This window comes from Lemur catta, chromosome 3 (genome assembly GCF_020740605.2).
Source record: "Lemur catta isolate mLemCat1 chromosome 3, mLemCat1.pri, whole genome shotgun sequence".
Taxonomy (NCBI): domain Eukaryota; kingdom Metazoa; phylum Chordata; class Mammalia; order Primates; family Lemuridae; genus Lemur; species Lemur catta.
The window spans coordinates 28,743,030-28,757,644 of record NC_059130.1 but is presented as its reverse complement, the minus strand read 5'-3'; the positions used below and the strand labels follow the sequence as shown (position 1 = coordinate 28,757,644).

The following is a 14,615-nucleotide window of genomic DNA, read 5'->3' as shown; positions in this document are numbered from 1 at the left end:
TTGTGTTCCTACAGGCCGGTGCACCTACGCCGTAGACCTCAAAACAAAAGCTAGACGCAACTGGACTTCAACACGCCTTCCATCCAGAGCGCCATATAAGAACCTCAGTTGCACAGGGTTTGGGAGGTTTTTTCCCGGAGTTTGCTGAATCCTGTTCCCTAAATAACAGGGATTGCCAAAATCACCAAGTCTTTCTCAGATGCCCTTCCTCTTGAGCCATAGGGCCAACTTTACACGACTTGGCCAACCCACTAAAGCCTCTCACTGACCCCTTAGTCCAACCCACTTGCTCCCAACCTCCCACACGTCTCTGCTGATGGGGCTGTGGGGCGGGGCCGCGTGCCTCAGCTGGCGTTCCCAGCTTCCCTGACTCACCCAAGCAGCGTAAGTACCTGGATGATATGCCAAAGCCCAGCTCTGAGTGGGTGGGAGAGTGGGTAGAGATTGAACAGGAAGATCTCCTAGAGTGGAGTGCAGCTTAGATCCCGAGAGACTGCTGTAGGAGCACTCCTGTCCCGGACTACCCTCAGGGGAAGAAACAGCCCACCCTTTGGGCCTGGTGAGGGGCATGCATTCTTTGGAGAGAGAAAGAAATTCAAACCCACTTGCTATGGGCATAGCACAGAGCCTAGCACATAGTAGGGACTCAATGGTCATAAATTAATATGGAGTAGCAGAAAAGCACGTCCAAAAAAACAAACACTTTATTTTGAGACAAAGAACATTGTATAAAAAAAACTCCAGTTGTAGAAATCAGCACAGACACACAGCAAGTTTATATACAGACACTGTACATACGGGCCCTGCCCTTTAGGCTACACTCTAGGCAGACTGTACACATGGGCACTGCCCTTACAGCTACACTCTAAGAACAGGTTGGCACAGCCCCCCTGCTGGCATAGCTCTGGGGAGCACTGCCCCAGGATGGGGGAGAATGCAGTGCCTGGGTACAAACCTCTCTACAGCAGCTCCACAGATGGAAGTCTTGCCAGGAGATGCTGGGTCAGCCCAAGCATGCTACCTCTCCTGTACCTGGCTCGGAGCAGGAAACTTTTCTTGCTTTTCCTTCACTCAGTTCATCTGAACATCCTGGCTCGCTCTCGGAGGGGCATCTTTTCCAAGCTCTGTCCATCCATGTGGCCCCAGGCCTCTTCCAGCTTGGCTCCCACTGTGCCTTTTTTAAGGGACCATGTCTGCACAGCTTGTTTCTTTGTCTTAAAGGCAGGAATTGTGGGGAAAAGACTGTCCCCACTTTTTTTCTCCATCCCTTTGAGATGGAGGTGGAGATGGCACTGCCAGGCTGGTTGACCTCCTTTGGGTTCAAATCCTTAATACTGACCCGTTTTGAGGCTGCTGGGTGACAGCTTGTGCATGTGGTGGGAGTGGTTCCCAGGGCTGGGGCTTTGGGAGTGGCTCCAGGACACGTGTGTGGTGCCTGCTCCTGTCCCCTCAGCCCAGTTCCAATCCTTAAGGCCAGGTGTGGTATACACTTTCATGGGGTTTGCAGCAACAGAAGTGGCAGGAGCAGCACAGCCCAGGCAAATGGGAAGAGGCGGGGGGCGGCACTATAACCGATGCTATGTAGAACCTGCACCTCCGGGTCATCTGCAAGGTGAGAGGGCAAAGGTCCCCATTGTGAGTGGCTCCACTATTTGCACTGGCCCTTCGCACAACAGGGTTTCCCCAGCCCCTGCCTGGAAAAAGAGCCACCTCCTGTACATAACCTCCTCAAGCAGACCCCTTCTTGTGCCCCAGACCCAATTTGCTGCAGCTACCCACCTGCTGCAAGTCTCTTCTCCTGCGAATTGGCATGGGGCTGAGGACTGTGAGCTGAAACACAAGAGTAACAGTAGGTCAGGCATTGTGCCAGGGAGGCAGAGGGGTGCAAGTGCTGAGTGGGCTGGGCTGTGGGACTTCCATACCATCCCAGATCACTAGACCAGGCCCAGCATAGAGATGCAGGAGGGAGGCCCACAGGGCCCTGACACTCACTGATTTTGCCATTGACAGTCACCTTCAACCTCAAACACTGGTCTTCTTGGTGATGGATGGGTTTGGCTGCAAGATAAGCCCACAGGGGGTTAAGGAAAGAACCTTTGTTGGAATAAAATATAAGCCCAAGTGCCTCTGGCCCTGTTTTCTTGGTTCCCTACTAATTTTAATTCCTCTCCTCTCTAATCTTGATTCTCACTCTCCTTAGTTTTTGCCGACTTCCTGCCCAATGTTCAGCCCAACCTTCCATTCTTTGGAATAACCCTCATCTTTGGCACTGGTGGTAAAAAGAACATAGACAGTGTCCCCTCCCCCCATTCCATCCTTCACTCCTCCAAGCCTGAAGTTGGGTGAGGTCTTCACAATATGTTCCCCTTACCTGGCCCATTTTATACTACTCCTGCCTAGGCCCCAATGACAGAGTGAGTCCTAGATCCATTCTATACAAAGTTGATCTTTTTTTTAATTTAATTTTTTTTTTTGGTAGAGCTGGGGACTCGCTATGTCACCTAGGCTGGTGTTGAACTCCTGGGCTCAAGTGATCCTCTTGCCTTGGCCTCCCAAAGTGTTGAGATTACAGGCGTGAGCCACCGTACCTGGCCTGATATATATATATATATATTTTTATCCCAGACCCCCACCCCTGGTCTGATCCTATAACTTTTAAAATCCACCAGTGGCTCACCACTGCCCTTAGGGTAAACTTCAAACTCCTTAGCACTTTTTAGGTCCCCATGATCTGTGTGTCCACCTCTCCAAGCTCACCTTGCCCCACTTTCTGTGTCCCTCTCACTCCAGCCAGGCTGAAACACAGGAAGTTCCCTGAGGATGTCATGCTCCCTTTGTACATGTACCTTCACGCATGGCCAACTCCTCTGTTTTTCCTAAGCTCTGGGGTCATCTTCCCCGCCAAGCCTTCTCTGAGTCCCCTAGCCTTGCAGGTACCCAGGTCATTTTCCCAAGGCCCCTGTGCTCATGTTTGCCATATCACACTGTTCTAATGGTTTGTTAACCTATTCGTATTTCTTCCCAGCTTCCTTGAGGACAGGGGCTCTGTAGTGTTTTATTTATCTCTGTACGCATAGTGCCAAGCAGAGTGCCTGCCACACAGTAGAAGCTCACTGCACATTTGTGATGTGAATGAACGGAAACAGAATTCAGGGTTGGAAGGGGCCCTTGCTGCTTGACTTCCCATTAAGCATGTACCCAAGCATAGGCATCATGCCACTGCACCCCCCAGGATAGGCACCTGTGTGCATGCCTCCCAGGTACTCACAGATGTAGTAGTAGCTGTGGCCTTCTTTGAACTCCTTGCCTAGGGTGAAAGGTGTGAAGCGCTGGAACTTCTCAGACAGCTTCTCTGGGCCATGTTTGGCATTGGGCTGGTTGCACTGCCAGCGGACCTGGTCCTTGGATTGGGGCTGGCATAGCTGGTACTCCTCACGCTCCACCAGGTACAGTGTGTACCGCTCCATGGCAGCCTCTGCCACAGAGTCATCCTCATAATGCGGACAGATGATGTCCAGGTAGTCATTCAGCCTCACATGTACCGTGTAGTCCTCTTTCCAGAACCTGGGCGCCCGAGGACGAGGAGGAAGCAGGTGGACATTCAGAAGCCAGGCCAGAGCCTTGAGCCTCCACATGTTCACATGACCCCTCACATTTCACACTGGACTCCCTGAAGATTTTTCCAAAATCTCAGCTCCCAATGTGTACTGATCTTGATCTCTTACACATCTCTCCACCATCTCCAAACACTCCCCCAACTGTCTCCTATTATTATTTCAAATAGCATCCACTCAGTGTCTTTCAGACACCCGAGCACCAGCACTTTCCAATCCCCCTGATCATTACCCAGGGATGGGCTCCTGCCTGTATCTCTAGCTCACTCATCATTTTCTTCTATCCATAAATATTTCCCCAAATCTATTCTACCGGGTGCTCCTTTTAAATGTGATTAGACCTCAATCTGAGACCCTGCTGGGCCATCCTGTAATCAGGATTCCTGGGCCCCCAACACATCTATGTCTTTACTTCTCTCATTCCTCTCACTTTTCCCCTGACCCACTGAGTATACTTCACATTTGCCAGCTTCGCATTTCCCCAAACCCCCATATACCCAGGCCCACAGATAATGGCCCTAGTCCTTTAAGTTAAATCATTATCAATCCATTCAGTCCCCTCAAATCTTCCTTTCTGGCTACTCAGGTTTAAGCCCTGGTCTTGTCCCCTTCTCTCAGTGCACCCCAAAACCTCCCTGTCCCTTTATCTCCAAAAGCTACACTTGCACCTCCCCCCAGATGAAATGTGGAGTTCTCAGATTGAGGCTGCCTCTCCCCTCCTCCCTAGGGGCAGCCAGCCCCCCTCCCCCAGTCCATTTTCCCCAGGCCCCACAGGCTCCAGCCCGACTGCCCACCAACCCCTCCCCACCAGCTCCAGACACCTGGCTCCAGTCTGGGTGGGGTCCCAGGAGTGGGAAAAGTGCCTCCCCCCACCTCCAGCTGGTCAGCTTCTCTGAATTCCCCCAAGCACTGCCAGCTAGAGACTCAGCAGAGTGAGCTGCCAACTTGCTTCAAACCAAAGCCCTGGGCATGGGTGGGGGCAGGGGCAGGGGGAGGAGTTAGGCCAAGAGGACTCTGAGGTGGGCACCACTGCCCAGTCAGCATGACCCCTCAGCGGCAGGCTTTGCAGCAGCACGACAGCCCAGCACTCAAGCTAGGCTTGCAGGGCCCCTCCTCCACCCCGAGGGAAAGAGAGAGAGGAGCAGAGAGAGGCTTTTAAAATTCCTCTCTGGAGAGATAAACATAGAAGCCATTTCAGAACAGGTATTTCAGCTCTGGGCCTGGCGTCTTTCCCCCATTCCCGTGACGGGCACTGACTCATTCCTCATCCACCTCTGCTACCCGCCCTGGCACTCATGAGAACCTGTGAAAATTTACCTTGTCAAGTGTGGACTGCCCCCAGGACCCCAGGATGGCACAATGCCCACTTGCCCCAGCACTGTCCTCTAGGCAAGGGGAGCTAGCAGGTCTGAATGGACAGGACAATGACAGCGTATAGCACAAGGAGGCCAGTGCCCAACAGTGGCACCACCCTTCTCACCACACTGCCCCCGCCTGGGGCCTGGAGATCCCAGGGTCAGTGCCCACTGTCCTGAGTCACCTATGCTGCCAGACTCACACCCGCCTAGCTCAATGCCACCTCATATTTGCCCCCAAGCTGGGCCCAGCTTGGCTGCTTATGGACTCCACGCTGACTAGCTTCTCTTTAGTACTGGGTACAGTAGGGTGTGTGTGGCCAGAAGGACAGGGCAGAAGCTGTGCTTACTGGGGGCACCCATCACCCCCGTCTCCTGGGGGTACAATCTGATCCACTTAGCCCTCGATTGACTCTTGCTCTCCATCTGGGAAAGGGGGGCAGCGGCGTCAGGGAAGGCGGGGAGGGGGGCAAGGAAGAGGCTCCTTCCTGAAAGAGAGGAAACCTGGGAGCTTGGGAACGGAAAAGGCCAGGGTCCCCCCCTCCCTACTCATGGCTTCCTGTCCCCTCCTCCTCCTTCAGTCAACACCTGGCATGGGCATAAACAGGGACTTTGCTCTCTCCCACTACTGGGACAAGATTGATTGGGTCAAGGAGGCAAAGAACAGGCAGCAAGGAGTGGGGCAGGGGAGGGCTGGCTGGGCTGCCCTGGAGCCCCACGGGCAGGAGGGCATTGCCCTCTGGGGTTGGCAGCTAACTGTCCCCTGCCCCACCCCAACGAGCCACAGACAGCAGACCCCCCACTAGGCAATGCCACAGGGTCAGAGGAAGCTGGCACAATATTTTTCAAGGGGAGTGGGGGGTAGGCTCCTTGGGGCTGAAGGTGGCTAAGCTTTGAGAAATGTTTTTTGTGACCCAGTCCTCCTGTCCCTGCTCCACCCTAACCCTCTCCCTGTTTTCCCGGCAAATATTGTTCCCATAACTTCAGAAAACTCAAGGGCAAGAACAAAGGGTCCGACAGAGTCTTCCTCCCAGTACCATTTGCCTCACAGCCCTAAACCTGCCCTGGAAAAGTTAACTCCTTCCTGCCCAGAGTCCTCTGTAACCTTTTAACCCCTTCCATTCCTTCTGAAGCTTTCCCATGACTTCCCTCCATCAATCTCTTCAGTTTTACTCCTTGAACCCCATAAAACAGGTGTTTCCCTCAACCCACCCATGCACAGCATGTGCCTCATGTCACCCCAAAAGACCCCTTGTGGAGGGTTTTCCAGGGTTGCCTTAAGTACAGAATGAATGTTTAACACCCGCACCCCAAGTCCTTCCCAAGGGGTCCTTCCAGGGTCACCTTGAGCACTATGCTCATTCTTGATGTCATATCAGGTATCTGTCGGTATGAGCGGTTTGCCCAAGGGATACACGAGGAAGGACACAGAAACTTTCATGGTACTAGAACAAGAACCCTGGCGGCCTGGGAGGATGGTCTACGCTTGGGGCAGGAACTGGGTCCTTCACTTCAGAGTAACAGGGGTGCCAAGGAGAAGTAAGGGAAAAGCAGAAATAGTGCCTGCGCAAGTAGACACGAGCCGGTTCCTGCCCTAGAGTGGGGTGTCCCCACATATGAGGCAGAAATGAGGGGAGGAAAATCTGCAGACTTCCTCCCACGTCTGATCACCTCCCCTCGGCTCAGGTCAGAGGCTGGTGAGGACAGTTATCCTGGGGGGGAGCAGTGCCAGCCGGGTGCCCAGGCTGTCAGCGGGAGACTTGGGGCTTACTTGGGATTTGAACTGTTCCAGAAGACGGTGTGGCGATCAGCAGCGGCCAGACTGCAGCAGAGACCCAAGAGAGGGGCCCAGAGGAACTCCATAGCGTGGGGCCTGGCCAGGCCGGGCGGGGATGAGGGACTCCTGGGGGTCTGGGTTCCCGCTGGCTTTCTCCACGGCTCAGTCAGCGCTGCGCGCACAGCTCTGGCCCCTTCGCCCAGCGACTCCGCCTTTTGGGCCGGCGCCACCCGACACCCCGCCCCGTCCCCGCCCCACCCGGCGCGCGGCTGCCCGGGGGCTTGGGGGCTGGGGAGGTGGAGGAGGGGCGGGCCGGGGAGGCGAGGAGGCCCGCGGGGTGAGAGAGAGCGTCGCGCGCTCCTCTGTCCGCACAAATCTGCTCAAAGCTGCTCACCTGCGGTCTGCGTGAAGCTCTGTGGGCCCGTCTGGGTGGTGGGTTTGTGTCCCTGGGCGCAGTCGCGTGCGGGAGAAGGGAACCTTCTCGCACGTGCGAGTCTGCGGACGCGCGGGCGCGAGACCCGGCTTTGCTGCGCCGCGCGCGGATCTCGCAGGGTGCGTGGTTGTTCTGTCCCGCACCTCTCCCGAGCCTCGCACTCCCGTGCTCGGCCGCCCGCGTTCCCACACTCTCCACCTCCCCCACCCCCTTCCCGGACTCTGCGCTGGATTGCCCCTCCCCACACACCACACACACACGCGCGGCTGTTGTTTTTGTTGGGTTTGTCAATGTTGTCTTTGTTCAGGAGATTGTGTCATCGCCTAGATGCCGGGAATAAAGTGCGACGCTGTGTGTGATCGAGTGTGTAACATGTGCGGCTGGGGCTAGAGGCACCTCTGTCCATCAGTGCCTGCGCGCACGAGAGACAGGAGGGCCTTTGGGCCCATTAGGGATCCGTTCTTGTTTCTAGATGCGCCAAAGAGCACTAATGACCTGTGTGTGTGTAACAACACACGTGTGTACCGTGCGAACGGGCTCTTGAATATGGACTGTGAGAATCTAGGCATGAAGAGTGACAAACTGTAACCACACATGTACATCTGGCGTGTGTAAATACGTGTGATGGCGCGCAAGTGTGAAAGCGTTTGTAATATCACAGCCGCCTGTGTGGAAGCGTGTGAAACTCTTTGACATACGTATGCTAATGTTTGTGAACAGCATGTGAAGAGGAGGGGAAACGTACAGGCGTGCAGTGGGGGTGGGGTGCGGTGGGGGTGCGGGGTGTTCGTGCGGCGTCCCCCCCACTGTGCGGCTCGGGTCTCTCAGTCAGTCAGGCCCCAGTACCCAGCTGGGGCCCCCCTTCCCCGCGCCAAGTAAACAAACTCGCTGGAATTCGCCTCTCGGGGCGCTTCTCCCAGCCGGATCGGCGGCCGTCTGGAGCGGGGTTGGCGGGCGGGTGTCAGTTCCTGGGGTGGAGAGGGCCGGCAGGTGTTTGATTAGGCTCCAGAGTGTGCCTGGAGCGGGAGAGCCGAATGCTGTGTGTCTGCGTGTGTTGGTAGTTTGTGTGGTTGTGTGCGCGCCCTGGGTAGATACTGTGAGTGTGTGTGCACCCCAGGCTGGCCCTTGCTTGTGTCTGCGAGTCGCGGGAAGCCACCAACTCCAGGTCCCTGGACGGCTCAGGCTCAGATTCCCCAGTTCCCAAGCTGTTTCATCCCCCTCTTTTACTGCCAGGCCTGGCGACAGCCCCTGTAATTACGCGGGGCCAGGACGCCGCGGCAAGTCCGGCGCTGACCCCGCCAGGGGAGGAGCCTGGAGCCAGGGAGGGCCCTGCCAGCTTCCCCCTACCTCTAGGGAGCTCAGACCACAGGAGGCTTAAGTAAATATTTACTAAGAGCCAACTAAGTGCCAGGCCCCATAACCCAGAGGCCAGGTCAAGGCCCGGCTTTGCGCGTGGCCACCCTAGTCCGTACACCCGCCCCTCCCCCCCGTTGCGCACCTGCCCCAGGCGACGTGCCTGGCCCCGCGTTCATCCGAGGTGCGGCCCGCCCCTCCCGCAGGGGCCGAAGTCTACACGCGATCTGCCCTAGGGCGGCACCTCACGCGCTTTTTGCTCACCTAGGAGTCTGCCTCCCACGTGCCCCTGGCGAGAGTACGCCATCCGAACTCGAGAGTTCCACAGAGCTGAAGCTCCATGAAGGCAGGACTTTTTGCCCTGTTCACTGTCCTATTGCCAGCGCTTGGCACAGCACCTAGCCCATATAGTAGATGGTCAATAAATCTTTGTTGAGTGAGTGAACTTACTGTTCAGTGAAGGTACTTCACTTCCGCTGGGCATACTGCTCAAAAAAGAAACCAGCAGAGGGGTTAGGTGAGGGGTGGTGTTAGCTCTGTAGAGGGTGGCCCCGGATTGCTCCCTGGAGGAGACAGCTTTGGGCCGGATTCCCTCGTTTCTCTGACCGCCAGGACTAAGAGGGAACGTGTGGGGTCCCACGCTGCGCCGCTCGGGCGGGCAGGTTCGGGCTAGCTGAGCCCAGCCTGGCGGAGCCACGTCCGCTCCCGCCCTGCCTGTGTCTGGGGCTGAAGCAAGCCGGGTGGACAAGGGTGGGGGAAATTCGGGGCGCAAACGGGACGCGGAGCCCTCTTTCCCTGGTTCGGAGCTAGCTTTCTTCAACATTCTCACTTGAGGCCTTGATTCCATCACTCCTCTATCCATATATTTGTGCGTCTAAGATAAAATCCCTACCCCTGGGGGAGTCCCCCAGACCAGTAGGGGAAATAGACAAGCTATCAGCACAGCGAACTTGCTAAGTGGCAACGATAGCTCAGACTGCAGCCCCACCACTCATTCGCACTGCCCTCACCCCTCCTGGAGCCGCTGCGACGCCTGGTGGACCGAGAGGAGAGTTGCAGGTACTGTGCAATCCAGACAGAGACGACAGAAGGGACTTCCGAGCTGGGAGACTGGATCTGCAGACCAAGTCTGGGTCCCCCTCCCCGTCGCCTCCCCATCCCAGCCTCCAACCTGCCCAGGCGGGTCCGGTCTCGATTCTTGCTTTGGGCTACTTCTCACCCCAAAGTTGTGTGCCTGTGCTGGCTCTCAGCACCAGCACCCCAGGCGAACATCTGTGCTTAGTGTCGAGAGCCGTCTGAGGTCTCTGTCTGTCTGTCTGTCTGCCTGCCTGTCTGGGAAATTTCCGCGGTGAGTCCTTTCTGGAAATTCCTGAGAGGCACGGTTAACCCTCTGAGTGCCCTGGGGGAGGCCCTGCCCACCTGTGGGGGCACTGTTGCCTGGAGGCAGCATTTCCAGTCTAAAACAGGCACGGCTACTTGATTGCTACTCCCTTGCTGGGTGCCCTGTGGTTTGGGGTGGGGACGGCCAGAGCCGCAGTCTTACCTGGCTCAGCCCCAGAGGGCATCTCTGGGCTATGGGGCGAGGCAGCAGGGGGAGGGGCGGAACCTGAGCCTGGAGCAGCGCTGCCCCACTCCGTCAAGGTCATTTTGAAAAACAAAGTGTATGTTTCCCACTTTATTGGTAATGTGTGTACATTTTTCAAAAATTAGAAAATAGAGAACAGGAGGATAAAGGGGAGAAAAGAACCACCAGCTACTGTTAACATTTGTGTCTCTTCCTTGCCAGCCTTTTGCTCGTGAGAATGTTTGCTTGCTTTTAGACAGTGTGATAAATGTGACTCATCTCAATTGTGTACTTCTTTTCTCCCCTTCACACAGAAGATATTTTCCATGTAATAAACTCTTCGTAAACAATACTTTTAATGGCAGTGTAATGTTTCATTGAGTGAGTGTTTCAGAGTTTGCCATTGTGATGAAGCAGGGTATAAATAAATAAACACATCTGCACACGTACTCAAGCATCCCTCAGTTGCTGAGCAGTTGGGTTGATTGATTCTTAGAATTTAAGAATAACCCTATGATCGACTTTGATTTAACAAGTGTTTATGGCACACCTACTCTGAACTGGCTCTGGAGTGGACTGGGTACTTAGTGGAGGACAACAGGCAAGGGCCCTGTACTCATGTTGTGTACACTGGGCATGATGCTTTTCTGGATTTTGGAACATTTCACAGATGTGCAAAAAAGCTTTTGCTATTGCATACCAAAGCCAGATCTTTTGGCTACTAGTCCAGTTCTCTTACTAAGGGTCAAGGTGACCAGGGCCTGATGGATCTGTCCCTCCCCACAGCCCACTCAGGAGGGGGCCAGACTCTGTGGAAGAAGGTGGAATTCTCCCCCTGGGAGTCCCCTGCAGGGAGGAGGAAGTTGGGCAGGATGGGGAGTGGGACGGAGACGAGAGGGCAGGAGCTAAGGAAGATGGGACTAATGAGGTTTCTGCCCAGAAAGTACCAAAAGATGCTTTATCTTGCTGCCTTTCCTGCCAAAAATTTACTAATCACTTGAGTCAAACACTATACTGTGAGGCACTGAAATACATTCTTGCCCTAAAGAAATCTAGTCCACTGGTGAATGTATAATTAGAATATAAGATAAGAATTATAATGGAGGTATAAGTGGTATAACAAGCTATGGGCTCACAGAAAAAGGAATGTTTATTTGGGGTGAGGAGAGCTTTGCAGAGGAGGAGATATTTGAAATGGGTTTCAGAGTTCTAGTGGGAGTGACTAGGGCCTGAAATTGAAGAGGGGCGGAGGAGGGGGAAGCAGAGGACAGAGTTGGATGAGGGCTGGGCAGAGGGCATGAGGCCGGGAGGGGTGCAGGCTGGCTTGGGGGCCAGGAGTGCTGCTTACAGATAGAAAATGGGAGAGGAGCAGACCTGGGAAGGATGAATGAAGAGTTCAGTTTCAGACATTGTATCAGTTAGGAATGATTTTGGCTGCAAATAACAGATTACCCAGCTACTAACAGTTTAAATAAAGGGGTTATTTTTCCCCCATAACAAGCAGTCTGGAAGTGGGACAGGAGTTCAACAGTGTTGCCAAAGGTCCAAAATGCTCCTCACCTCTCTGCTCTGCTGTCCTCAGGACCCTGGTTAAAGATGGCTGCCGGCTGGCACGGTGGCTCACGCCTGTAATCCTAGCACTCTGGGAGGCCAAGGCGGGCGGATCCTTTGAGCTCAGGAGTTCGAGACCAGCCTGAGCAAGAGCGAGACCCCGTCTCTACTAAAAAAAATAGAAAAAAATTAGATGGACAACTAAAACTATATAGAAAAAATTAGCCGGGCATGGTGGCACATGCCTGTAGTCCCAGCTACTCGGGAGGCTGAGGCAGGAGGATTGCTTGAGCCCAGGAGTTTGAGGTTGCTGTGAGCTAGGCTGATGCCACGGGACTCTAGCCCGGGCAACAGAGTGAGACTCTGTCTCAAAAAATAAAAATAAAAACAAACAAACAAAAAGATGGCCGCCTCAGCCACAGAGCTACATTCAAGCCACTGGAGCCACAGGAAGGAGGGGTGGGAACAAAGGTCCTCTCCTACCAAGGCTCCCTTTTTATCTGGTAAGAAAATCTTTTCTAGCAGCTTCCCAGACCATTAACCCTCAACAAACAGAACCCTCTCACATGTCCATGTGTCCGTTGCTACACTCATATCTGCACAGGAGAAGGGAGTGCTCTGACTGGGGCTGGGGCTGGGACAGGGGCCTATATCCACCCCCCCAAAAAAAAACTATGGATCTGCTCTGCTCCCCAAAGGCACTGGAGTTCTGTTAGCTGGAAAGGAAGGGGTGCATGGCTTTTGGGTAGACAGTGAACAGTGTGTGCCGCATCTGAGAGACCAGTGGAACTTCTAGGTGGAGGTGTCCAAGGGGCAGTGGGAAGTGAGGGGTCTGGAGCTCAGGAAGGTGAGAAGCTCTGAACAATCCTTGCTTTGGGGTCTTGTGGTGACCCTTGAGGCTCATGGGAAGGGCTTCTCCTAGCCTGCAATGCTTCAGGCAGGGAGGAAGAACAGAGTGGACACAGGGCCAGGAATCCTTGCCTATAATTTTGGCTGGGGGGAAATCCCTTCTTCCCGGCTCCCCTGCTTCAAACTCCAGGGTGGAAAAGCTGGTGAGCGATGGGCAGGAGGACATCCACTCTCAGGGCAGCTGATAAACCTCTTTTCCACCCCGGCTATTGTCTTTCACCACAACACAATATAAGAGCAGGACTTAGATATTTATGTTTCAGAAGCACTACTTTTATATAACTTTTTTTTTCTAATTACAGAATGAATATATGATCAGTTCAGACAACTTAGAGAGACACAAACGAAGAAAAAAATCACCCATGGAGGTTAAGACTCAGGAGCAAACACACTTCTTGATTCTTTTCCCATGGCTCTGTAATTTTTTATGGTAAATATCTTTGAGAGGTTACAGTTTAATGCCCATGTTACAGCCAGCTTGGAATCCCTTACATTTGTGTAACACTTTATGACCATACAGTGTTTTCAGTTGTACATTTTATCACATACCATTTCGTCTTTATAGACTCCTGCACACTCACTATGAGGTAGGCAAAGGCAGGAGTTACGTCTGTCCTTAGTGACCAGGTGACAAAACCGAGGCTCAGAAAGGTGATGGTATTCAGAACTCAGATGAGTACGCTTGGTGGGGCTTGGGTCTACACTATGTTATTAGTTCCACCCCCGAAGCCCAGCTGTCCTGGAAGGAAAGGCAAGGGTCTGGCTCTCAGTGCTATATTTGCTGTGAGCAATGAAGGGAGTGTGAGTAGAGAAGGGGAAGGAAGGGACTGGAGAGGGAGCAAGTCCTTCTAGAACCAAAGCCCAGTGGGTGGGGGAAGGAGGAGAGGGTGGTGGGAGGTCCTAGAGGAACCTGAGGGGTTATCCGGACAGGCTCTGAGATGCAGTCCCCCAGGACTTAAGTACTGGGCCTGTCCCTGCAGGTGGTGGATGTTCAGATACTGGCTCATCTGTTTGTTGTACAGCAGTGCTCTGCTGGGCTAGGTGCTACTGGGGATGCCAGATAAGGCACGCTATGAACAGGGAGACAGTGCAAAGAGATCCAGGTTTGAGTCTCAGCTGTGGAAACGTGGGAAAGTTACTTAACCTCTCCAAGCCTCAATTTTTTTCATCTGCAAAATGGGGTCAAGACTACCTTCTTAGTGGAATTATTATAGGGAGCAAATGAAATAACGGATGTGAGGGGCTAGCATTAGGCCCGGGAAATAGGTTGTCTATAAGCACTGCCTGTAAAGGTTCTCTCTTCAAGGTCTGGGCTCTCTTGGACCACCCGGAGGTAAATGTGATACTGGAAGCGAGAGGAGGGGGTGGGAGGAAGAGCCCCGGGAGCACAAATGTTTGCGGTGCCAGGTAGTGTGTGATAAATGCCCGAGGGACATGGCAGCCAAGGGTGCTGAGGTCCAGTGAGGGCAGAGAGATGGGTGGAGGAAATGGCTTTCGAGGCTTCCGGGTGGGGACAGGGGGCAAGAGCATGGCATGTCCAAAGGAACCCTGCAGGCCACACTGCCCTGCACCTGCAGGGGTGAGGGGAAGGAGACAGGTAGAGCCCGTTCTTCCCTCCTCCCTGCTCCTTCCTCCCCTGGCTGCACTGTCATCTCCTTCACCCTCTCCTGCTCTCCTTCTTTCTCATGGCCTTGGCATCATGGCCTTGGCATCGTCAAGTCCACCAACCGAGTGCCACGCGCTGTTGAGTCCTGGGGATCCAGAGCTGGGTCTTAAACAGGAGTCGGAATTAACTAGGTAATGGTGAGGGAAGGGCACAAAAAGCACTGAAAGGAGCTGCAGCTTGGGGAGGGGGGAACAGGCAGGGGCCAGGCACCACCCACAGCAGTGGGTCAGGAGTGTACAAATGGCTTGAATACCAGGCGGAGCGTGGGAAATACCTGGGGGAGACCACTGCACTGTGGGACTCAGAAAAAAGAGCTCCTCTCACGGAAGGAATCCGCAAGTCTGGGGAGGTGGTGAACTCCCAGGGGGAGGTCCCTTGGAGACTGGGCTTACA

General features: G+C 54.1%; 1 protein-coding gene across 2 annotated transcripts; it reads right to left on the bottom strand.

The window, feature by feature from the left end:
- Positions 1-686: 686 nt before the first annotated feature.
- On the bottom strand, positions 687-7,334 carry EFNA1 (ephrin A1). 2 transcript variants are annotated; one of them, XM_045545260.1, is made up of 5 exons: positions 6,741-7,334; positions 3,269-3,564; positions 1,993-2,058; positions 1,780-1,830; positions 687-1,605 (listed from the first exon to the last, which is right to left on the bottom strand). In XM_045545260.1, exons 1-5 carry the CDS (start codon positions 6,830-6,832, stop codon positions 1,493-1,495), a joined length of 618 nt encoding a protein of 205 aa, XP_045401216.1. In that variant the 5' UTR covers positions 6,833-7,334; the 3' UTR covers positions 687-1,492. The 2 variants fall into 2 exon arrangements, with proteins under 2 accessions (XP_045401216.1, XP_045401215.1); XM_045545259.1 differs by having other exon boundaries at positions 1,780-2,058; positions 6,741-7,322.
- Positions 7,335-14,615: the final 7,281 nt, after the last annotated feature.